Source organism: Salvelinus namaycush, unplaced genomic scaffold (assembly GCF_016432855.1).
Source record: "Salvelinus namaycush isolate Seneca unplaced genomic scaffold, SaNama_1.0 Scaffold660, whole genome shotgun sequence".
NCBI classification, from domain to species: Eukaryota; Metazoa; Chordata; class Actinopteri; order Salmoniformes; family Salmonidae; genus Salvelinus; species Salvelinus namaycush.
Window position 1 is genome coordinate 79,078 of NW_024061376.1, and position 25,789 is coordinate 104,866.

The window sequence follows — 25,789 nt, forward strand, 5'->3', positions numbered from 1 at the left end:
CAGACAGGGAGGGAGGGAGGGAGGGAGGGAGGGAGGGAGGGAGGGAGGGAGGGAGGGAGGGAGATAGGACAGACAGACAGACAGACAGACAGACAGACAGACAGACAGACAGACAGACAGACAGACAGACAGACAGACAGACAGACAGACAGGGAGGGAGGGAGGGAGGGAGGGAGGGAGGGAGATAGGACAGTCGCTCCACAGAGGACTCATAGTCATCGGAGTTCAAAACTGAACCAAACACGTCTCCTTAGACGACAGTAACAGATTCTATTCTCACTGTGTCTCTCTGCTGTGAATAACTTTAGTTTACAGTTTCTTCCTCTCACACACACACACACACACACACACACACACACACACACACACACACACACACACACACACACACACACACACACACACACACACACACACACACACACACACACACACACACACACACACACACACACACACACACACGATGGGAATAACTTTAGTCTAGAGTTTGTTCCTCAGGAAGATGGACTGTACAGACTCTGAGTGCGTCCTAAATGACACCCTATTCCCTATATAGTCCACTACCTTTGACCAGGGTCCATGAAGGTAGGGCAGTCCACAGGGGAGAGGATGTCGTTTGGGACTCAGTGTCTAATGGAGAATGAAGACACATTTTGCTGCCTTAAAATTCCATCTAAAAACAGATTATATTCAATGTTTTCCCTTACAGATCTACAGAATATTGTTTTACATCAATGGTTCCCAATCAAGTGTACTGAGCTTCAGCGATGTTGATGTATGTTTCCCTAAGAGTTGGAAGAATCCTATTTAAAATGATTGACAGCTGTCATGGCTGCCAAAGGTGTTTCCACCAGGTATTAACTCAGTGGGGGGAGAAGACACACTTCATCAACCCCATCTTCATTTTGTACTTCTGTTGAAAATGTTCTAGAATTTTACTTGCACTTTGAAAATGTTCTAGAATTTTACTTGCACTTTGAAAATGTTCTAGAATTTTACTTGCACTTTGAAAATGTGGAGCAGGTTGTATAAATCGAATAAAAACAATAATCTAATTGAATCTCTTTTTAGATAAAATTTTAAGGCAACAAAATGTGAAACCTTTGCAAAGGGTCGTGTAGACTTTCACTAGGGACTGTAGTTGGTTTGACATATCATTAGAGCCAGGTCACCTGTGATACAAGTCAGTATTCGACGTCCATCCATGTCTGAGGACGACGGGAGACGACGTGGAAACCGATGTCTAGGGACAACAGTGAGCGCTGTTACCTTCAGGTCGGTTGTCGTGGACGGAGATGGCAGATGAGCGTAAGCATCTGACTCTGATTCTAAAGAGACAAACGTTGCAAATTCAAATACAACAATAGAAAGTTGTTTTTGAGATCGTTGTTTTCACCCTATCCCAAACCTTAATCCTAACCTTAATAATTCAGAGTTAATCCTAACCTTAATAATTCAGAGTTAATGCCTAACCTTAATAATTCTGAGTTAATGCCTAACCTTAATAATTCTGAGTTAATGTCTAAACGTAACCTTAAACATGGATAAACATCTAATTCGGCCATGAGACTGAGACAGCTAGTTGGTTTTATTTGCATGAAGCAACATACAGATATATTGACTCTTAAATGTGGCTCAGAGCAGGAGTGTGTGTGTAGTGTGTAGTGTGTGTAGTGTGTGTGTGTGTGTGTATAATGTGTAGTGTGTGTAGTGTGTAGGTGTGTGTGTGTGTGTGTGTGTGTGTGTGTGTGTGTGTGTGTGTGTGTGTGTGTGTGTGTGTGTGTGTGTGTGTGTTTGTGTGTGTGTGTGTGTGTGTGTGTGTGTGTGTGTGTGTGTGTGTGTGTGTGTGTGTGTGTGTGTGTGTGTGTGTGTGTGTGTGTGTGTGTGTGTGTGTGTGTGTGTGTGTGTGCGTGCGTGCGTGTGTGTCTGTGTCTGTGTGTGTGTGTGTGTCATTACATTCAAGCAGCTATGTTATTAACAAACCCAGAGGGAACATTCTCGATGGGGAGACACTATGTTATAATACAACACTCTCCACCCCCATCTCTCTCTCTCTCTCTCTCTCTCTCTCTCTCTCTCTCTCTCTCTCTCTCTCTCTCTCTCTCTCTCTCTCTCTCTCTGTCTCTGTCTCTCTCTCTCTCTCTCTCTCTAGTGAGTGTGTGTGTGTGATGATTAACTGAGCTTCGACTCCTGGAGACAACCCAAACCATGTTCCAGATGTTACAAATCGCAGACATAGCAAGGGCAATCCTTCCACCTCTCTATCTCTCTCTCTCTCCCTCCCTTCTGTGTGTCTAAACCAGAGCTGTTGGCCATTATGTCTGAGACCATGTGGTTTTAGTTGTAAACTCATTAACCCACACTCTGTCCTGTCCAGCCAAGCAGTCAGCTGACACAGGTCAACGTCTGTTTCATAAGGTCGTCACGGCTACCGTTACGAAATGGATAGTCAAAATCTGCTGCTTTAAAAACGTAGGTGTCCTTCTGTGAGCCAGAAGGATCTACAAGACACTAGTCTATCTCCTGTTTCTGTAGGGTGAGGCAGCTTGATGTACCAGTACACCCTCTAGACAGGACACTAGTCTATCTCCTGTTTCTGTAGCGTGAGGCAGCTTGATGTACCAGTACACCCTCTAGACAGGACACTAGTCTATCTCCTGTTTCTGTAGCGTGAGGCAGCTTGATGTACCAGTACACCCTCTAGACAGGACACTAGTCTATCTCCTGTTTCTGTAGCGTGAGGCAGCTTGATGTACCAGTACACCCTCTAGACAGGACACTAGTCTATCTCCTGTTTCTGTAGCGTGAGGCAGCTTGATGTACCAGTACACCCTCTAGACAGGACACTAGTCTATCTCCTGTTTCTGTAGCGTGAGGCAGCTTGATGTACCAGTACACCCTCTAGACAGGACACTAGTCTATCTCCTGTTTCTGTAGCGTGAGGCAGCTTGATGTACCAGTACACCCTCTAGACAGGACACTAGTCTATCTCCTGTTTCTGTAGCGTGAGGCAGCTTGATGTACCAGTACACCCTCTAGACAGGACACTAGTCTATCTCCTGTTTCTGTAGCGTGAGGCAGCTTGATGTACCAGTACACCCTCTAGACAGGACACTAGTCTATCTCCTGTTTCTGTAGCGTGAGGCAGCTTGATGTACCAGTACACCCTCTAGACAGGACACTAGTCTATCTCCTGTTTCTGTAGCGTGAGGCAGCTTGATGTACCAGTACACCCTCTAGACAGGACACTAGTCTATCTCCTGTCTCTGTAGGGTGAGGCAGCTTGATGTACCAGTACACCCTCTAGACAGGACACTAGTCTATCTCCTGTTTCTGTAGCGTGAGGCAGCTTGATGTACCAGTACACCCTCTAGACAGGACACTAGTCTATCTCCTGTTTCTGTAGCGTGAGGCAGCTTGATGTACCAGTACACCCTCTAGACAGGACACTAGTCTATCTCCTGTTTCTGTAGCGTGAGGCAGCTTGATGTACCAGTACACCCTCTAGACAGGACACTAGTCTATCTCCTGTCTCTGTAGGGTGAGGCAGCTTGATGTACCAGTACACCCTCTAGACAGGACACTAGTCTATCTCCTGTTTCTGTAGCTTGAGGCAGCTTGATGTACCAGTACACCCTCTAGACAGGACACTAGTCTATCTCCTGTTTCTGTAGGGTGAGGCAGCTTGATGTACCAGTACACCCTCTAGACAGGACACTAGTCTATCTCCTGTCTCTGTAGGGTGAGGCAGCTTGATGTACCAGTACACCCCCTGGACAGGACACTAGTCTATCTCCTGTTTCTGTAGGGTGAGGCAGCTTGATGTACCAGTACACCCTCTAGACAGGACACTAGTCTATCTCCTGTTTCTGTAGCGTGAGGCAGCTTGATGTACCAGTACACCCTCTAGACAGGACACTAGTCTATCTCCTGCTTCTGTAGGGTGAGGCAGCTTGATGTACCAGTACACCCTCTAGACAGGACACTAGTCTATCTCCTGCTTCTGTAGGGTGAGGCAGCTTGATGTACCAGTACACCCTCTGGATAGGACACTAGTCTATCTCCTGTTTCTGTAGGGTGAGGCAGCTTGATGTACCAGTACACCCTCTGGACAGGACACTAGTCTATCTCCTGTTTCTGTAGGGTGAGGCAGCTTGATGTACCAGTACACCCCCTGGACAGGACACTAGTCTATCTCCTGTCTCTGTAGGGTGAGGCAGCTTGATGTACCAGTACACCCCCTGGACAGGACACTAGTCTATCTCCTGTTTCTGTAAGGTGAGGCAGATTGATGTACCAGTACACCCTCTGGACAGGACACTAGTCTATCTCCTGTTTCTGTAGGGTGAGGCAGCTTGATGTACCAGTACACCCTCTGGACAGGACACTAGTCTATCTCCTGTTTCTGTAGCGTGAGGCAGCTTGATGTACCAGGACACCCCCTGGACAGGACACTAGTCTATCTCCTGTCTCTGTAGGGTGAGGCAGCTTGATGTACCAGTACACCCTCTAGACAGGACACTAGTCTATCTCCTGTTACTGTAGTGAGGCAGCTTGATGTACCAGTACACCCTCTAGACAGGACACTAGTCTATCTCCTGTCTCTGTAGGGTGAGGCAGCTTGATGTACCAGTACACCCTCTAGACAGGACACTAGTCTATCTCCTGTCTCTGTAGGGTGAGGCAGCTTGATGTACCAGTACACCCTCTGGACAGGACACTAGTCTATCTCCTGTCTCTGTAGGGTGAGGCAGCTTGATGTACCAGTACACCCTCTAGACAGGACACTAGTCTATCTCCTGTTACTGTAGTGAGGCAGCTTGATGTACCAGTACACCCTCTAGACAGGACACTAGTCTATCTCCTGTCTCTGTAGGGTGAGGCAGCTTGATGTACCAGTACACCCACTGGACAGGACACTAGTCTATCTCCTGTTTCTGTAAGGTGAGGCAGCTTGTACCAGTACACCCTCTGGACAGGACACTAGTCTATCTCCTGTCTCTGTAGGGTGAGGCAGCTTGATGTACCAGTACACCCTCTAGACAGGACACTAGTCTATCTCCTGTTTCTGTAGGGTGAGGCAGCTTGATGTACCAGTACACCCACTGGACAGGACACTAGTCTATCTCCTGTCTCTGTAGGGTGAGGCAGCTTGATGTACCAGTACACCCTCTGGACAGGACACTAGTCTATCTCCTGTTTCTGTAAGGTGAGGCAGCTTGATGTACCAGTACACCCTCTAGACAGGACACTAGTCTATCTCCTGTTTCTGTAGCGTGAGGCAGCTTGATGTACCAGTACACCCTCTAGACAGGACACTAGTCTATCTCCTGTTTCTGTAGCGTGAGGCAGCTTGATGTACCAGTACACCCTCTAGACAGGACACTAGTCTATCTCCTGCTTCTGTAGGGTGAGGCAGCTTGATGTACCAGTACACCCTCTAGACAGGACACTAGTCTATCTCCTGTTTCTGTAGGGTGAGGCAGCTTGATGTACCAGTACACCCTCTAGACAGGACACTAGTCTATCTCCTGTTTCTGTAGGGTGAGGCAGCTTGATGTACCAGTACACCCTCTGGACAGGACACTAGTCTATCTCCTGCTTCTGTAGCGTGAGGCAGCTTGATGTACCAGTACACCCTCTGGACAGGACACTAGTCTATCTCCTGTTTCTGTAGGGTGAGGCAGCTTGATGTACCAGTACACCCTCTAGACAGGACACTAGTCTATCTCCTGTCTCTGTAGGGTGAGGCAGCTTGATGTACCAGTACACCCCCTGGACAGGACACTAGTCTATCTCCTGTCTCTGTGAGGCAGCTTGATGTACCAGTACACCCTCTAGACAGGACACTAGTCTATCTCCTGTTTCTGTAGGGTGAGGCAGCTTGATGTACCAGTACACCCTCTAGACAGGACACTAGTCTATCTCCTGTCTCTGTAGGGTGAGGCAGCTTGATGTACCAGTAAACCCTCTAGACAGGACACTAGTCTATCTCCTGTCTCTGTAGGGTGAGGCAGCTTGATGTACCAGTACACCCTCTGGACAGGACACTAGTCTATCTCCTGTCTCTGTAGGGTGAGGCAGCTTGATGTACCAGTACACCCTCTAGACAGGACACTAGTCTATCTCCTGTTACTGTAGGGTGAGGCAGCTTGATGTACCAGTACACCCTCTAGACAGGACACTAGTCTATCTCCTGTCTCTGTAGGGTGAGGCAGCTTGATGTACCAGTACACCCTCTAGACAGGACACTAGTCTATCTCCTGTTTCTGTAGGGTGAGGCAGCTTGATGTACCAGTACACCCACTGGACAGGACACTAGTCTATCTCCTGTTTCTGTAAGGTGAGGCAGCTTGTACCAGTACACCCTCTGGACAGGACACTAGTCTATCTCCTGTTTCTGTAGGGTGAGGCTGCTTTGATGTACCAGTACACCCTCTGGACAGGACACTAGTCTATCTCCTGTTTCTGTACGGTGAGGCAGCTTGATGTACCAGTACACCCTCTGGACAAGATGCTAGTAAATCACAGGGCCTTTCTGCTGCTAACTAAAGAGTAGACTATTAATGAGACACTTCTTACTAAAGAGTAGACTATTCAAGAGAGACTTCTTATTAGCCTCTTGATATGCAGTCAGATGCAGTGTTTGAGCTATGGACTCTCAGGTGTGTGTTGCATTCAAATGTTTCCCTCCCTACTGTTGTTACACTCAAATGAGTCCCATATATTCAAACAACCAGACCCTGACAGTTCCCTCTGACCCATATCGGACTGGAATGGTCAGAAAGAACTGGTTTGAACTGGCCTGGTTGCTGAGGTGTCCTAGTTCCTCTTTAACCTTTGACCTATACTGCTGCTGTCAACATTGGCACAAAATGGCCACCAGTAGCTGTAGTAGCCTATCACCTATCACCTCACTGACTTTAGTAGGCAATCACCTCTCACCTCACTGACTCCAGTAGCCAATCACCAATCATGTCACTGACCAGTTTAATTGAATTTTATTTTACTTATTTGACCATTTTAAGCACAATACAACCACACATGTGGATACAATACAATGTGATTAAAATAATTGAGGATGACACAAAAAAAGCGTAAGAAATGTATTTCCATTGTGGTATAATATACACAAGATAATAACATGAAAACAAAATGAATCTGAAATACACCTCATCAACAGGAAGGAAACAGTAAAAGGAATTAAATAGATTTCCAAGTTATGTTCAATGATACAATTATACATAATTTTAGCCTGTGCAGTTTTAAAGCATTTTGCCATTAAACCATTTCTTAAGGTTTATGTTAAAACTACTCAGCATAGGGATGGTTGTATATGGTTTGTACACCTTTCTGTTCCTCTGCACCAGGAAAGAGCTTTTTCCAGCCCCCCTCCGCTGGCACAGCGGTCTGATATTGGCAACACGGGTTCTGGTGTGATGGCTATAACCAGAAGGGTAACTAGGGGAAAGGTCATGTATAGGTTTAGAAAACATGTTGGTTCCACACCACCCGGAGATCAACAGGATGACAGGTCACTTCCCTGGAATGATGAGGACCAGTGGGCGTCCAATAAGGCTGAGCGGCAGTAGAATTGTAATCAGTCTGTTTTGGGCCGTTTGAAGTTTGTCCTTCAGATGTTCTGCATCACTCGTCATGGTTTACACATTACACAAAGATTGTCCCATAATGCTTTACTGCATACAGACATTATCCCATAATGCTTTACTACGAACAGACATTATCCCATAATGCTTTACTACGTACAGACATTATCCCATAATGCTTTACTGCATACAGACATTATCACATAATGCTTTACTACGAACAGACATTATCCCATAATGCTTTACTGCGTACAGACATTATCCCATAATGCTTTACTGCGTACAGACATTATCCCATAATGCTTTACTGCGTACAGACATTATCCCATAATGCTTTACTGCGTACAGACATTATCCCACAATGCTTTACTGTGTACAGACATTATCCCATAATGCTTTACTGCGTACAGACATTATCCTATAATGCTTTACTACGTACAGACATTATCCCATAATGCTTTACTGCGTACAGACATTATCCCATAATGCTTTACTGCGTACAGACATTATCCTATAATGTTTAACTGGATATATATTAACCCATAATATTTTACACACACACACACACACACACACACACACACACACACACACACACACACACACACACACACACACACACACACACACACACACACACACACACACACACACACACACACACACACACACACACACACACAGTCAGCCAGTCAGCCAGTCAGCCAGCCAGCCAGCCAGCCAGTCAGCTAGCCAGTCTGCCAACCAGTTTGCCAGCCAGCCAGCCAGTAAAGAGAGCATAATGGAAAACACCTGGAGGGAAGTGGAGGGAGGGAGGGAGGGAGGGAGGGAGGGAGGGAAAGAGGGAGGGAGGGAGGGAGGGAGAGAGGGAGAGATGGAGGGAGGGAGAGAGGGAGGGAGAGAGAGAGAAAGAAAGAAAGAAAGAAAGAAAGAAAGAAAGAAAGAAAGAAAGAAAGAAAGAAAGAAAGAAAGAAAGAAAGAAAGAAAGAAAGAAAGAAAGAAAGAAAGAAATAGACAGTAACACAATAAGACCCAACCAAAGCATGAGAAAACAAAAAGATAACTATTTGACACTGGAAATAATTAACCAAAAAGCCTCAGCAAACTAGAATGCTATTTGGCCCTAAACAGAGAGTACACAGAGGCAGAATACCTGACCACTGTGACTGACCCAAACTTAAGGAAATCTTTGACTATGTACAGACTCCTATTGGGAAAGGCAGAGAAGACAGGCTATGTGAACACTGCCCACAAATTGAGATGGAAACAGCTGCACTTCCTAACCTCCTGCCAAATGTACGACCATTTTAGAGACACATTTCCCTCAGATTACACAGATCCACAAAGGATTTGAAAACAAATGAAACTTTGATAAACTGTGTGCAATCACAGCAGGAAGATGTGTGTCCCATTTCCGTGAGAAAAGGGTAACCAGTGGAGCCCAAACACTATTATAAATAACACTAGTATGTATCTGTTCATTTAGATGGCTAGATGACCTTGGAATATAAAGCAACAGGTCTTTCTCAAGCAGTACGAAGGGCTACATGACCTTGTAGTGGAATATAAAGCAACAGGTCTTTCTCAAGCAGTACGAAGGGCTACATGACCTTGTAGTGGAATATAAAGCTACAGGTCTTTCTCAAGCAGTACGAAGGGCTACATGACCTTGTAGTGGAATATAAAGCAACAGGTCTTTCTCAAGCAGTACGAAGGGCTACATGACCTTGTAGTGGAATATAAAGCAACAGGTCTTTCTCAAGCAGTACGAAGGGCTACATGACCTTGTAGTGGAATATAAAGCAACAGGTCTTTCTCAAGCAGTACGAAGGGCTAGATGACCTTGTAGTGGAATATAAAGCTACAGGTCTTTCTCAAGCAGTACGAAGGGCTAGATGACCTTGTAGTGGAATATAAAGCAACAGGTCTTTCTCAAGCAGTATGAAGGGCTACATGACCTTGTAGTGGAATATAAAGCAACAGGTCTTTCTCAAGCAGTACGAAGGGCTAGATGACCTTGTAGTGGAATATAAAGCAACAGGTCTTTCTCAAGCAGTATGAAGGGCTACATGACCTTGTAGTGGAATATAAAGCCACAGGTCTTTCTCAAGCAGTACGAAGGGCTACATGACCGTGGAATATAAAGCAACAGGTCTTTCTCAAGCAGTACGAAGGGCTACATGACCTTGTAGTGGAATATAAAGCTACAGGTCTTTCTCAAGCAGTACGAAGGGCTACATGACCTTGTAGTGGAATATAAAGCAACAGGTCTTTCTCAAGCAGCGTGGAGGTGGAAGCTAGCGGTGCGTTAAAACAACGACAACTTCACCGTCACAAGAGAGCGACGTCAAAGGTCATGAGCAAAACAAGATCACGATATTAGAAAGACGACGTTTGGAAACATGGTAGCAATCGACCCCGTCCAGACCTGTTTGGATAACGCCTTGTGCCATTCGGAGATGCACTGTAGTCTACTATGTAACGTAACCTGTTTGGATAACGCCTTGTGCCATTCGGAGATGCACTGTAGTCTACTATGTAACGTAACCTGTTTGGATAACGCCTTGTGCCATTCGGAGATGCACTGTGGTCTACTATGTAACGTAACCTGTTTGGATAACGCCTTGTGCCATTCGGAGATGCACTGTGGTCTACTATGTAACGTAACCTGTTTGGATAACGCCTTGTGCCATTCGGAGATGCACTGTGGTCTACTATGTAACGTAACCTGTTTGGATAACGCCTTGTGCCATTCGGAGATGCACTGTGGTCTACTATGTAACTTAACCTGTTTGGATAACGCCTTGTGCCATTCGGAGATGCACTGTGGTCTACTATGTAACGTAACCTGTTTGGATAACGCCTTGTGCCATTCGGAGATGCACTGTGGTCTACTATGTAACGTAACCTGTTTGGATAACGCCTTGTGCCATTCGGAGATGCACTGTAGTCTACTATGTAACGTAACCTGTTTGGATAACGCCTTGTGCCATTCGGAGATGCACTGTGGTCTACTATGTAACGTAACCTGTTTGGATAACGCCTTGTGCCATTCGGAGATGCACTGTGGTCTACTATGTAACGTAACCTGTTTGGATAACGCCTTGTGCCATTCGGAGATGCACTGTGGTCTACTATGTAACGTAACCTGTTTGGATAACGCCTTGTGCCATTCGGAGATGCACTGTGGTCTACTATGTAACGTAACCTGTTTGGATAACGCCTTGTGCCATTCGGAGATGCACTGTGGTCTACTATGTAACTTAACCTGTTTGGATAACGCCTTGTGCCATTCGGAGATGCACTGTGGTCTACTATGTAACTTAACCTGTTTGGATAACGCCTTGTGCCATTCGGAGATGCACTGTGGTCTACTATGTAACGTAACCTGTTTGGATAACGCCTTGTGCCATTCGGAGATGCACTGTAGTCTACTATGTAACTTAACCTGTTTGGATAACGCCTTGTGCCATTCGGAGATGCACTGTGGTCTACTATGTAACTTAACCTGTTTGGATAACGCCTTGTGCCATTCGGAGATGCACTGTGGTCTACTATGTAACTTAACCTGTTTGGATAACGCCTTGTGCCATTCGGAGATGCACTGTGGTCTACTATGTAACGTAACCTGTTTGGATAACGCCTTGTGCCATTCGGAGATGCACTGTAGTCTACTATGTAACTTAACCTGTTTGGATAACGCCTTGTGCCATTCGGAGATGCACTGTGGTCTACTATGTAACGTAACCTGTTTGGATAACGCCTTGTGCCATTCGGAGATGCACTGTGGTCTACTATGTAACTTAACCTGTTCCTACTGTGTGCATCAGGGCCTAAGAGTCATTCTGATTTCTACTGGTCGTTTGTATTTTGCACATAAAAGGGGAGGTCCAAGGCAGGTGGGATTCATTTGCATACAGGGAGGGGCCAGGGAATCTGGTCACAATACGGACGAAGTAGGCAGATATGAGACACATTTTATTACCATGTGTAGACGCAACATATCTGGATTAGATGGCGATCGGATCATCTTGATTGGATGACGACAACCACATGTTAATGTACCACGGTTAAAGACAACAACTCTTTTTCTCAGTAAAACTTTATCTGATGATTAGGCAGCATGATGAAATCAGTAATAACCATGACTTTTGTTCCAAATAGCACCCTATTCCCTATGTAGTGCACTACATTAGACCAGAGCCCTATTCCCTATATAGTGCACTACTTTAGACAGGAACCCTATTCCCTATATAGTGCACTACTTTAGACCAGGGCCCTATTCCCTATATAGTGCACTACTTTAGACCAGGGCCCCTAGGGGGAATAGGGTTCTGTTTGAAACTCATGTCAACCTTTCCAAGAGCTGAGTTCAAGTCTTCACCTCCCTTCCCACTTTGTTTTATCTCTACTTCCTGTTCTCTGTCTCTCTGTCTCTCTGTCTCTCTGTCTCTCTGTCTCTCTGTCTCTCTGTCTCTGTCTCTGTCTCTGTCTCTGTCTCTGTCTCTGTCTCTGTCTCTCTCTCTCTCTCTCTCTGTCTCTCTCTCTCTCTCTCTGTCTCTCTCTCTCTCTGTCTCTCTCTCTCTCTGTCTCTCTCTCTCTCTCTCTCTCTCTCTGTCTCTCTCTCTCTCTCTCTCTCTCCCTGTCTCTCTCTCCCTGTCTCTCTCTCTCTTTCTCTCTCTCTCAATTCAATTCAATTCAATTCAAGGGGCTTTATTGGCATGGGAAACATGTGTTAACATTGCCAAAGCAAGTGAGGTAGATATTATACAAAAGTGAAATAAACAATACAAATTAACAGTAAACATTACACATACAGAAGTTTCAAAACAATAAAGACATTACAAATGTTATATTATATATATACAGTGTTGTAACAATGTACAAATGGTTAAAGCACACAAGTTAAAATAAATAAGCATAAATATGGGTTGTATTTACAATGGTGTTTGTTCTTCACTGGTTGCCCTTTTCTTGTGGCAACAGGTCACAAATCTTGCTGCTGTGATGGCACACTGTGGAATTTCTCCCAGTAGATATGGGAGTTTATCAAAATTGGATTTGTTTTCAAATTCTTTGTGGATCTGTGTAATCTGTGGGAAATATGTCTCTCTAATATGGTCATACATTGGGCAGGAGGTTAGGAAGTGCAGCTCAGTTTCCACCTCATTTTGTGGGCAGTGAGCACATAGCCTGTCTTCTCTTGAGAGCCATGTCTGCCTACGGCGGCCTTTCTCTCTCTCTCTCTCTCTCTCTCTCTCTCTCTCTCTCTCTCTCTCTCTCAGACACACACATAAACAGTCATGCATGCGCGTGCGCATACACACACACACACACACACACACACACACACACACACACACACACACACACACACACACACACACACACACACACACACACACACACACACACACACACACACACACACACACAGAGGTAATTGGTAATGTAGTTAGGTTTCACAACAGGGGCCAACAGTTCAAACAACAGACTGAAACACACACAAACACACGCTTATATACAGGCACTGAGTAATCAACAGGACATCTAGGTTACATGTGTACGTGCATGTGTGTGTGTTCTCTCTGTTGTCTGAACTGATGACCCCTGTCAACCCCCAGTGTGAACATTTAGCTCAAACACATTACTTATCAGTATGCATCCCTACCTCCCTCACCCACACACCACACGTCAGAGCACAGCATTGGGAATATTCTGTGTGTATGCATATTTCTGTGTGTGAGTGTATATGTGTGTGTTCTGTGTGTGTTTTCTATGTGTGTGTGTGTGTGTGTAACAGCATGCCAGCCAGTCTAAAACTTTTTTAATGAGAGCCTAGTGTAATGTAAAATACATCTGATTTAAAAAATCTACAATCAATATCCTTGATCTTTAATATGATTCATGGCCTAATGAGGAGAGGAGGAGTGAAGAGAGACATAGGAGAGAGAGAGAGAGAGAGAGGAAAACTGGTTATGGTTATGTGAAGGGCATCAATAGACAGGAGACTGAATCTGATGAGTATAATGCCATTAGAGTAGAGCAGTCAGATAACATATAGAGGGGTTGTACCATATCTGGTCTCCAGATCATCTCTGTTCCTCCTCTAACACAGAAGGGTTGTACCATATCTGGTCTCCAGATCATCTCTGTTCCACAACAACATAAACATCCACTGAGCAACCATAACACTACTCTGTCACTCATGACAACAGTGATGATGACAATGACAACACAGCATTCTTTCACACTTTAATAGTCCTTTACTCTCTGTTTCCTCTTCTTATCCATTAACCCTAACTCCTCCAGCCCCTTCTTACTTCCTGGTTGTCTTCAGTCTGTCGGGTCATGACAGATCATGTTGTTGATTCGACAGGAAGATTCAATACTCATTTTTGTGTGTGTGTGATTTTATTTTTAACCATTATTTAACTAGGCAAGTCAGTTAAGAAATATTCTTATTTACAATGATGGCCTACCGGGGAACAGTGGGTTAACTGATTTGCTCAGGAGCAGAACAACAGATTTTTTTAACCTTATCAGCTCTGGGATTCGATCCAGCAACCTTTCAGTTACTGGCCTAGCGCTCTAACCACTAGGCTCCATGCCGCCCCGTGTCTGTGTGTGTGTCTGTGTCTGTGTCTGTGTCTGTGTCTGTGTCTGTGTCTGTGTCTGTGTCTGTGTCTGTGTGTGTGTCTGTGTGTCTGTGTCTGTGTGTGTGTGTGTGTGTGTGTCTGTGTCTGTGTGTGTGTGTGTGTGTGTGTGTGTGTGTCTGTGTGTGTGTCTGTGTCTGTGTCTGTCTGTGTGTGTGTGTGTGTGTGTGTGTGTGTGTGTGTGTGTGTGTGTGTGTGTGTCTGTGTGTCTGTGTCTGTCTGTGTGTCTGTGTCTGTCTGTGTGTCTGTGTCTGTCTGTGTGTGTGTGTCTGTGTGTGTGTCTGTGTCTGTGTGTGATCATGTTGTCTTGCAGACAGAAAGACAACGCTCATGAATCTGAACAACAACAGTCACATGTTCCCGGGGACCAGCTTGTATCAGACACTAAGCCCTACACACACACACACAGAGAAAAGACACACACACTCTGAAAGGATGTGGAAAAACACACCGAACACACAGGAACAAACACACACACACACACACACACACACACACACACACACACACACACACACACACACACACACACACACACACACACACACACACACACACACACACACACACACACACACACACACACACACACACACACACACTGCCAAGTACTGTATGTAGAAATGTGTCTGTTGTGTGTGTGTTTGCACACACTGCCAAGTATGTAGATCTTTGTCTTTGTAGAAAATACACAAACAAAGAAACAAGACATACACACTCTTAATCTTCCGAGTCTTGTGATCTTTACAGGTTAACATGCAGTTCCTATATGGGTCATGATGACAGACAGACAGCAGACAGACATGACTAACACATTAGCATGCAGGAGAGAGAGAGATGTGGGCGAGGGAGAGTGAGAGAGATTGAGATAGAGATAGAGATAGAGAGAGAGAGAGAGAGAGAGAGAGAGAGAGAGAGAGAGAGAGAGAGAGAGAGAGAGAGAGAGAGAGAGAGAGATTGAGAGAAAGAGAGAAAGAGAGAGAGAGAGAGAGAGATGGGGGAGGGAGAGTGAGTGAGAGAGAAAGAGATAGAGGGGGAGAGAGAGTGAGTGAGAGAGAGAGAAAGAGATAGAGGGGGAGAGAGAGTGAGTGAGAGAGAGAGAAAGAGATAGAGGGGGAGAGAGAGTGAGTGAGAGAGTGAGAAAGAGATAGAGGGGGAGAGAGAGTGAGTGAGAGAGAGAGAAAGAGATAGAGGGGGAGAGAGAGTGAGTGAGAAAGTGAGAAAGAGATATAGGGGGAGATAGAGAGGTAAAGCGATATCCCTGTTCCAGTGTGCTTTGTGTGTGTGTGTGTGTGTGTGTGTGTGTGTGTGTGTGTGTGTGTGTGTGTGTGTGTGTGTGTGTGTGTGTGTGTGTGTGTGTGTGTGTGTGTGTGTGTGTGTGTGTGTGTGTGTGTGTGTGTGTGTGTGTGTGTGTGTGTGTGCGGTCACAGGTCATGAAGGCAGTCAATTTCCACCTGACCGTTTAGTCACAGTAATTAGGACTTCTCCTAGCTCTGACGTAGCTGATGGTCATTGGTAGCCTACCGAACTTGATAACTGCCTGGTACTCAGCACTCTATTGTCCCTCTAATCACTCTGACATCAATGTAAATGTAATGTAAAATCTAATCAAACACTTCATGAGAGCCCATAGCCCATCATGTTGCGCAACATTTCTATTGGCTATGTAATTGTGTGAGAAAACAGAGTGATGGCCTCTACTAAAAAGAAGAGGACCCCATCAGCTTTCCATAGGCTAGGCCTACTATATTTATTTCTCAACTTTCCTAATATGTGTGTGTGTGTGTGTGCACATTGCTTCTCTCATTGCTTCTCTTTACAACAGGAATATAGCCTACCTGGTTGGAATGAAAATAAACGACGGGGAAAAGCATCCTCCATTCGCTATTTAAGTGCATAGATGACATGTATGTTTTCCACTGCCACTGTCTCGTGACAGGTGCATGATAATGGTCCATTCTAAATCAAAACAAATGTCACACACATATTATTTAGTATATGTAAAGAGAATAATCTGATGGGTGACAATATTAGCATATCACTTGGGAATTATATATTATCACTTGTGAATGATGACCAGCATAAGAAACAGCCTCATAGTCGAATCATAGTTGCACACCTCATGTAACCTAGCCCATAGGCCTATATGTTTTGATAAGGTTTATATTACATTTCAAAGTGGCCAAATAACTTATTAAAATGAATCAGGTGTAGAACCTAACTGGCAAACATAAGCAGCACATGAGTTTCAAGTTTGGGGAAGATCAAATTCACCATAAAAATGCACCTTTATAATAAAAGCATTACATGAATAATTACATTTGCGGTCACTTTTGATCATGGTGTTTTCCGCTAAGGGACCATTCACATGTATATCCTACTGCCATGTGTGCTTTGCTGCGCTAACGCTAAGGGACCATTCACATGTATATCCTACTGCCATGTGTGCTTTGCTGCGCTAACGCTAAGGGACCATTCACATGTATATCCTACTGCCATGTGTGCTTTGCTGCGCTAACGCTAAGGGACCATTCACATGTATATCCTACTGCCATGTGTGCTTTGCTGCGCTAACGCTAAGGGACCATTCACATGTATATCCTACTGCCATGTGTGCTTTGCTGCGCTAATGCTAAGGGACCATTCACATGTATATCCTACTGCCATGTGTGCTTTGCTGCGCTAATGCTAAGGGACCATTCACATGTATATCCTACTGCCATGTGTGCTTTGCTGCGCTAACGCTAAGGGACCATTCACACGTATATCTTACTGCCATGTGTGCTTTGCTGCGCTAACGCTAAGGGACCATTCACACGTATATCTTACTGCCATGTGTGCTTTGCTGCGCTAACGCTAAGGGACCATTCACACGTATATCCTACTGCCATGTGTGCTTTTGCTGCGCTAACGCTAAGGGACCATTCACATGTATATCCTACTGCCATGTGTGCTTTGCTGCGCTAACGCTAACGGACCATTCACACTTATAGCCTACTGCCATGTGTGCTTTGCTGCGCTAACGCTAAGGGACCATTCACATGTATATCCTACTGCCATGTGTGCTTTGCTGCGCTAACGCTAAGGGACCATTCACATGTATATCCTACTGCCATGTGTGCTTTGCTGCGCTAACGCTAAGGGACCATTCACACTTATAGCCTACTGCCATGTGTGCTTTGCTGCGCTAACGCTAACGGACCATTCACATGTATATCCTACTGCCATGTGTGCTTTGCTGCGCTAACGCTAAGGGACCATTCACACGTATATCCTACTGCCATGTGTGCTTTGCTGCGCTTATAATGTGAAGAAATAGCCTCATAGATGATCAACATGTTAAGCTAAACGTTCTGATCTGTTGCATCAGCCACATTGCGTATTAAAGGCTTGTTGATGCTAGTGGTTTTGATGCTAGTGGTTCTGATGCTAGTGGTTTTGATGCTAGTGGTTTTGATGCTAGTGGTTTTGATGCTAGTGGTGTTGATGCTAGTGGTTTTGATGCTAGTGGTGTTGATGCTAGTGGTTGTATTAATTTGCGATCTATCGCATCCCACAACTGTCCCAGACTATGTTTGGAATATTTATTTCTGGCACAGAATAGAAAACAGTAGGTTGACTTTTGTACTATGGGAGAGGGTAGATTGATATAGGTGATTGTTTTTTCTGTTCATTAGGTTTACTCATCTTGTTGGCTGATGAAAAGTAAGACGGTTCTTCCAATATCTTCAATATGCACATCGGAATTGGATGAGGACGCGTGCAGTTGTGTCCCCGATGTGTCTGTCTTCACTTGTAGCCTCCGAGAAAACCAACACTTACAGTGCTAGGACAAGAATATCCAGGTCAACATCAAGCTTTACAGTGCTAGGACAAGAAACTAAATGTGCACTAAGGGTGAGCCCCAGGACCAAGTTTGGAAAACACTTGGTTAGACAGACAGACATACATACAGACAGGTTAGATAGACAGACAAGTTAAACAGACAGACAGACAGGTTAAACAGACAGACAGTACAGACAGACAGACAGGTTAGACAGGTTAGACAGACAGACAGACAGACAGACAGACAGACAGACAGACAGACAGACAGACAGACAGACAGACAGACAGACAGACAGACAGACAGACAGACAGACAGACAGACAGACGGTCACACGGTCAGACAGACAGACAGATAGACAGGTCTATAACCCCTGGCTCAGTGGATTACCTTACTCCTTATGTATAATGGATCAGACTGGCAGAGCTGTTATTCAACTGAACACAACACACACACACAACACACACACACACACACACACACACACACACACACACACACACACACACACACACACATAAACAGGCAGCGCTGCTAGCCAGCTGAACAGCACTAAGTCTAAACGACTCACACTGAAGACATGTGCTCTGCTTAGTAAACTACACTGAAATACTGCCAAGGCAGAGGCCAGTGCTGCCTGTGCACACACATACAATAACACACACACACACACACACTCATATAAACACACTACTATATCAAAGACAGAGATGGACGGGACAGGACAAGCGGCGTCCAATTATACGCTTCAGAGGAGAGAGAGAGAGAGAGAGTGAGAGAGAGAGAGAGAGAGAGAGAGACAGAGACAGAGGAAGAGCAGAGAGAGAGAGAGAGAGAAGAGAGACAGAGGAAGAGCAGAGTGTGTGAGAGAGAGAGAGAGAGAGAGAGAGAGAGAGAGAGAGAGAGAGAGAGAGAGAGAGAGAGAGAGAGAGAGAGAGAGAGAGAGAGAGAGTGTGAGAGTGAGAAAGAGTGGAGAGATAGAGAGACAGAGAGAGTGAAGGAGAGGCGAAGAGGTGTGAAGAGAGAGATGACGATTCTGAGGGTTGCGGATTCCGAGGTTTTTCAATCTCAACCCCAGCAGGAAAACATAGAGAGATCAGCCTCCAGTGATTGGAGGAGAGCAACTGTTACACACACACACAAACACACACACACAAACCTTAGTAAAACACACACACACAAACCTTAGTAAAACACACACACACAAACCTTAGTAAAACACACACACACAAACCTTAGTAAAACACACACACACACAAACCTTAGTAAAACACACACACACAAACCTTAGTAAAACACACACACACAAACCTTAGTAAAACACACACACACACAAAGCAGACTTAGAACAGCTTCTACCACCATATGATGCATTAGTCTGAAGTCATGGCCCCAGTGTGTATGTGTGTGTGTGTGTGTGTGTGTGTGTGTGTGTGTGTGTGTGTGTGTGTGTGTGTGTGTGTGTGTGTGTGTGTGTGTGTGTGTGTGTGTGTGTGTGTGTGTGTGTGTGTGTGTGTGTGTGTGTGTGTGTGAATGCATTAGTGATGTGCAGGTTGACTCATAACCCACAGTCCCTGTGGTTATCAGCGGGGAGGGTTCAGGGTTATTGAATATTGTGTTCTTGAAGGGCGCGTGGGTGGCAGGCGGGTTGACTAAAGACAAAATAATACCTTCAATAAATCTAGAAATGCCTTATTCTTGTGTAAATAATATCTATAGGCTACATTGAGGCTTTTCTTTCATTATTTTAGTCTATCTGGCATTAAGCAAAGACATCTATAAATCCGTCCAACAAAATCCTGCATCCCCGGTCCAAAAATCTTTCCTCTGTCTGTAGTCTACAAGCGTTTTTCAATATTAACTGGTCAGGTTAGGGTTCAGGGGTCAGATTTTCACTTTAGTCTGTCGGGAAGTTGGGGTCATTAGGGGTGACAGGTAACTTAGTGGTTAGAGCATTGGGCCAGCAACTGAAAGATTGCTAGATCGAATCCCCGAGCTGACAAGGTAAAAATCTGTCGTTCTGCCCCTGAACAAGGCAGTTAACACACTATTCCCCAGTAGGCAGTCATTGTAAATGAGAATTTGTTCTTAACTGCCTTGCCTAGTTAAATAAAAATGTGCAATTTTGGGTGGATGTGTCTAAACAAAAAGCTGACGTGTTTGTGTGTAGGTGTCCCAGTGAAAGAATGATATCATCTTGGTCTTATGACATCATTCACATGAAAACATCTGACATGAATCCGAACAAAGAAGATATGAGGATATGACCAAGAGAGTTAACTTGTTAGCATTAGCTGTCACACATTTTTCCTATGGGAAATACTAACCGTTCCCTGTCTTGGTAATAAGTGTGTTTGATCAGGACAATCTCTCTATTCTGGAGTCATTTCCTGGAGCTTGTGTTAGCTTCTCGGCTAAATGTAATATATTATCATATAGGTAATGCTAACTGTTCCCCGTCTTGGTAATACGTGTCTTTGAGTGATTTCCCGGAGCAGTTACAGCGTCTGGCGGTGATGACATCAGCAGACAAAGTTAATGTGATTTTTTCTGGGAGATAAAATGCTATAGAGAGAGTTTAACCAGCCAATCTGGTCTGCTGCTAATGGTGTGTGTGTGTGTGTGTGTGTGTGTGTGTGTGTGTGTGTGTGTGTGTGTGTGTGTGTGTGTGTGTGTGTGTGTGTGTGTGTGTGGGTGTGTCAGTGTGTGTGTGTGTGTGTGTGTGTGCGTGCGTGCGTGCGTGCGTGCGTGTGTGTGTGTGTGCGTGTGCGTCAGAAGCGATGTGCTCAGACCAGTATGGGTCGATGTTGATGAAATAAACTGTTGTGTTTATAGACCTGCTTTTAACATGTATATGTACACACACACACACACACACACACACACACACACACACACACACACACACACACACACACACACACACACACACACACACACACACACACACACACACACACACACACACACACACACACACACACACACACACACACACACACACAAACTTGTAATTCAGGTCTGTGCATAACATGTCACTCTCTCACACACTACCTCTACCTTGGGTACATGTTAAATTGAATGAATGTTAAACAAACGTAGATTGAATGTTTCCTGTATCAGTATAGCCTGTTTCAGAGCAGACTAGCAGAGAGGTCACAGAGCTCACACACACACACACACACACACGCACACACACACAAACGCACACACACACACACACACACACACACACACACACACACACACACACACACACACACACACACACACACACACACACACACACACACACACACACACACACACACACACACACACACACACACACACACACATACCACAAACAAAATGATTAAAATAAAAGGTAAAGAATTATACTAATGATGTTTTGGCTCTAACCTTTCAGAGACCCTGTGGTGCTACAGTCAGTAAATACCAAGGAAAGAATGTGAAGAGAACGAGAAGAGAGGGTGATAGAGAGAGAGAGGGGGAAGGCGAGTGGGGAAGCAGAGAGAGAGAGAGAGAGAGATAGAGAGAGGGAGAGGGGGAAGGCAAGTGGGGAAGCAGAAAGAGAGAGAGAGAGAGAGAGAGAGAGGTTGGAGGAGAATGAGAAGAGAGGGTGATAGAGAGAGAGAGGGGGAAGGCGAGTGGGGAAGCAGAGAGAGAGAGAGAGAGAGATAGAGAGAGGGAGAGGGGGAAGGCAAGTGGGGAAGCAGAAAGAGAGAGAGAGAGAGAGAGAGAGAGGTTGGAGGAGAATGAGAAGAGAGGGTGATAGAGAGAGAGAGGGGGAAGGCGAGTGGGGAAGCAGAGAGAGAGAGAGAGAGAGATAGAGAGAGGGAGAGGGGGAAGGCAAGTGGGGAAGCAGAAAGAGAGAGAGAGAGAGAGAGGGTGGAGGAGAATGAGAAGAGAGGGTGATAGAGAGAGAGAGGGGGAAGGCGAGTGGGGAAGCAGAGAGAGAGAGAGAGAGAGAGGGAGAGGGGGAAGGCAAGTGGGGAAGCAGAAAGAGAGAGAGAGAGAGAGAGAGAGGGTGGAGGAGCGAGAAGAGAGGGTGATAGAGAGAGAGAGGGGGAAGGCGAGTGGGGAAGCAGAGCGAGAGAGAGAGAGAGAGAGTGAGAGAGAGAGGGGGAAGGCAAGTGGGGAAGCAGAAAGAGAGAGAGAAGCCGAGAGGAGGAGACAGAGCGAGAGAGAGGTTTCATCTTTCAGTCCCATTAGACCTCATACAACTGATTCACACTTCCATAGTAAACCATGATTTACAAACGTCAATAGCAGGCGGGACTAACAACAGGGGTTAGGCTACTGTACTGCTGATGTGACACAACGCAGGGTGTGTGTGTCTGTTTCTGTGTATGCGCGTGTGTCATTGTTAGCTCAATCAGTCTCCCCTCCTCCTTATCTCGGTGCATTTGCATAGTTAGTCACCGGAGCTAAACACGGAGCGGAGGGAGGCTTGTTCTTGGAGAGGCAGTAGACGCGACGCCCGGTGGAAACGGGAGTGGACCCGCGGGCCTCACCGCATGTCATTGTGATGGCTCATTTACATGAGTTGTTTATTTCGGTCTTTCTCAGAACGGAAGCCCGTTGGCTTGAAGTCAGAAGTCGCGCGCAACTTCGTTAGGTTATTACACAGTCTACTGCAACTAGACAATAGGTTACGTTCTCTCAGATATATGTAGCATGTTGTTGAGTAGAACTGAAAGAAAAGCGATGAGTCTAACGGCTCTTTGAAAGATTTCTGTTTGTCTTTAAAAAAAAAACTCCACCCAGAAACGATATTTTGGTATTTGTTTCATTAGTCATTGTTGATATAGCCCCCAAATATGTTGCTTGTCAACAATCAAGTTTTCAAGATATATAACTTTCAAAATATTGAAATACAGCTGGTATGGTGCATTTTGGTTTAGTCGTTTTTTAGGTGGAATTTTCCTTGAAGGGTCAGCCAAATATTCACTAAATAGTCTGACTGTTTTCAAGTTGTCCATAAGGCTTCATATGATTAGAAGACTGTGTCAGAACTCATACCACGAAGAGAGAAAGAGAGAGAGAGAGAGAGAGAGAGAGAGAGAGAGAGAGAGAGAGAGAGAGAGAGAGAGAGAGAGAGAGAGAGAGAGAGAGAGAGGTTTGTTCCCATCGAACAGAGCTGCACTCATATTGGCGTGCAAGATAATGGGGATGAGGGGAACCCAGAAGCCACACAAACACACACACACACACACACACACACACACACACACACACACACACACACACACACACACACACACACACACACACACACACACACACACACACAGTTATATAAGAATGGACAGGGGATAGCCATACAGTGCAGATCACTAAAACCACGTCTGGAATACACGAGGACTCCGGTTCTCATTTTATGCATTTTGGGATCATGATTCAACCTAAGAGTAACAGGACAATAAAGTTATAAATAGACCTATACATTATTGTTTTTAAATTGTAGTATTATAACCATCGAAACGCACATTAACATTACGCTAACCATAGTTTATTACAGCAAAGGCGAAGTCAACCAATGTGCGTAAAGTTGCCTATGTAGCAGGTATGTAGGCTATACACTCTGAATGCTCTGTCAAAGGGCGAGCTACCGTATAGGCTACCGTATAAACACAACAGATACCAACAACAGATCAACAGCATTTCTTACTCAACTTCAAAACACCAGCTCTCACGCTCCGGTCACAGAAGCTATAGCAATACAGACACACAAACTCACCCAGTCAGGTAGTACAGGATAATTGAGAGCCGCAGCGGGGCTTGAACCAGCGAGTCAGTGCCCCTAGAAAACGTCCCCTAGTCATAGCCTGGAGGGTGAATGAACGTAAAGCACTTTACCTTGCCTGCATAGTATGAGTTAGTGTCGCGTCCCCTGCCACGCCGGCGCTCATCCTCCAGCCACGGCCACGGACACAGCCACGGACACAGCCACGGACACAGGTAACATCCACATTACATGAAGTAAAAAAAAAAAAACACACATAGCCCCAACCAAGTCCAACTGCCAAAAAGGAAATTCAAAACAATGAAAGAACGTTAATATGGATATATTTCGTCCATGGAGTTCGGTGACTTGTGACTCAATGAGAGAGTCAATAACTCATTGTAAACGTTTGTTCGTGATCAAAGTCCGTTAAATGTTTATTTATCTTGTCCCAGGAGGGAGACGCGCGGAGTCGTACGCGTCGGACGGTTTCCGGTGCTTGAAAGGAGAAGGGCGAACTGCGCTCGGCGCGGAAAAGAAGAGGCCTTTTGTTTTTGCTCTATGGTGACGTCGGCAGGTACGCTCCGCGCGTCCGTTGGGGAACTTCCGAGTATCCTATAATTTAATAATTTAGTATAGACATGAAATGACAGTATAAATAAAGTATTCGATAACTTTGAGGGCATGCGATTTGGGGAGTTGAAGCAGAAAGAGGGAGATGCACCCAAACCGTTCAAGATTAACGTTGACACTGGACTTGTATCAATGTGCTGAGGAAATTGGGAAATGCCTTCAAACATGCCAATAGATGTTACAGTGTTGGATTTTGTTTGGTCAGAAGGCTGCGTGTTCAATGCCAGTTGTTGACACTATTTTTTTCTATTTTGGGGTTTAATAACCCTTTGCCAAATATTAGAATAAGTGCCTAAACGTAAAGTTGTAACTCTATGTTAAACAGTAACCAATCAGAATGAGTGTCTAAACGTAATGTTATAACTCTATGTTAAACATTAACCAATCAGAATGAGTGTCTAAACGTAATGTTGTAACTCTATGTTAAACATTAACCAATCAGAATGAGTGTCTAAACGTAGTGTTATAACTCTATGTTAAACATTAACCAATCAGAATGAGTGTCTAAACGTAATGTTGTAACTCTATGTTAAACATTAACCAATCAGAATGAGTGTCTAAACGTAATGTTATAACTCTATGTTAAACATTAACCAATCAGAATGAGTGTCTAAACGTAGTGTTGTAACTCTATGTTAAACATTAACCAATCAGAATGAGTGTCTAAACGTAATGTTATAACTCTATGTTAAACATTAACCAATCAGAATGAGTGTCTAAACGTAATGTTATAACTCTATGTTAAACATTAACCAATCAGAATGAGTGTCTAAACGTAGTGTTGTAACTCTATGTTAAACATTAACCAATCAGAATGAGTGTCTAAACGTAGTGTTGTAACTCTATGTTAAACATTAACCAATCAGAATGAGTGTCTAAACGTAGTGTTGTAACTCTATGTTAAACATTAACCAATCAGAATGAGTGTCTAAACGTAATGTTATAACTCTATGTTAAACATTAACCAATCAGAATGAGTGTCTAAACGTAGTGTTGTAACTCTATGTTAAACATTAACCAATCAGAATGAGTGTCTAAACGTAGTGTTGTAACTCTATGTTAAACATTAACCAATCAGAATGAGTGTCTAAACGTAGTGTTGTAACTCTATGTTAAACATTAACCAATCAGAATGAGTGTCTAAACGTAATGTTATAACTCTATGTTAAACATTAACCAATCAGAATGAGTGTCTAAACGTAGTGTTGTAACTCTATGTTAAACATTAACCAATCAGAATGAGTGTCTAAACGTAGTGTTGTAACTCTATGTTAAACATTAACCAATCAGAATGAGTGTCTAAACGTAATGTTATAACTATATCTTAATAAACATTAAC

General features: G+C 44.5%; 2 protein-coding genes across 4 annotated transcripts in view; both read right to left on the reverse strand.

The window, feature by feature from the left end:
* Positions 1–24,353, reverse strand: part of LOC120042369 (glucagon receptor-like) — a 50,742-nt gene extending 26,389 nt beyond the window's left edge. The window contains exon 1 of one of the 3 annotated variants that reach the window (XM_038987195.1): positions 23,952–24,353. The gene's annotated coding sequence lies outside the window, so the exon portion shown is untranslated. Of the gene's footprint in view, positions 1–23,832; positions 23,907–23,951 lie in introns of those variants that run through there. The other 2 variants (XM_038987192.1, XM_038987194.1) reach the window with 2 other exon arrangements.
* On the reverse strand, positions 8,549–11,443 carry LOC120042366 (the record flags this gene model as incomplete). The annotated part of the gene is made up of 2 exons (XM_038987189.1): positions 8,549–10,038; positions 10,099–11,443. Coding segments are annotated over 2 exons (1,394 nt in total), but the record flags the coding sequence as incomplete, so codon positions are not given.
* Positions 24,354–25,789: the final 1,436 nt, after the last annotated feature.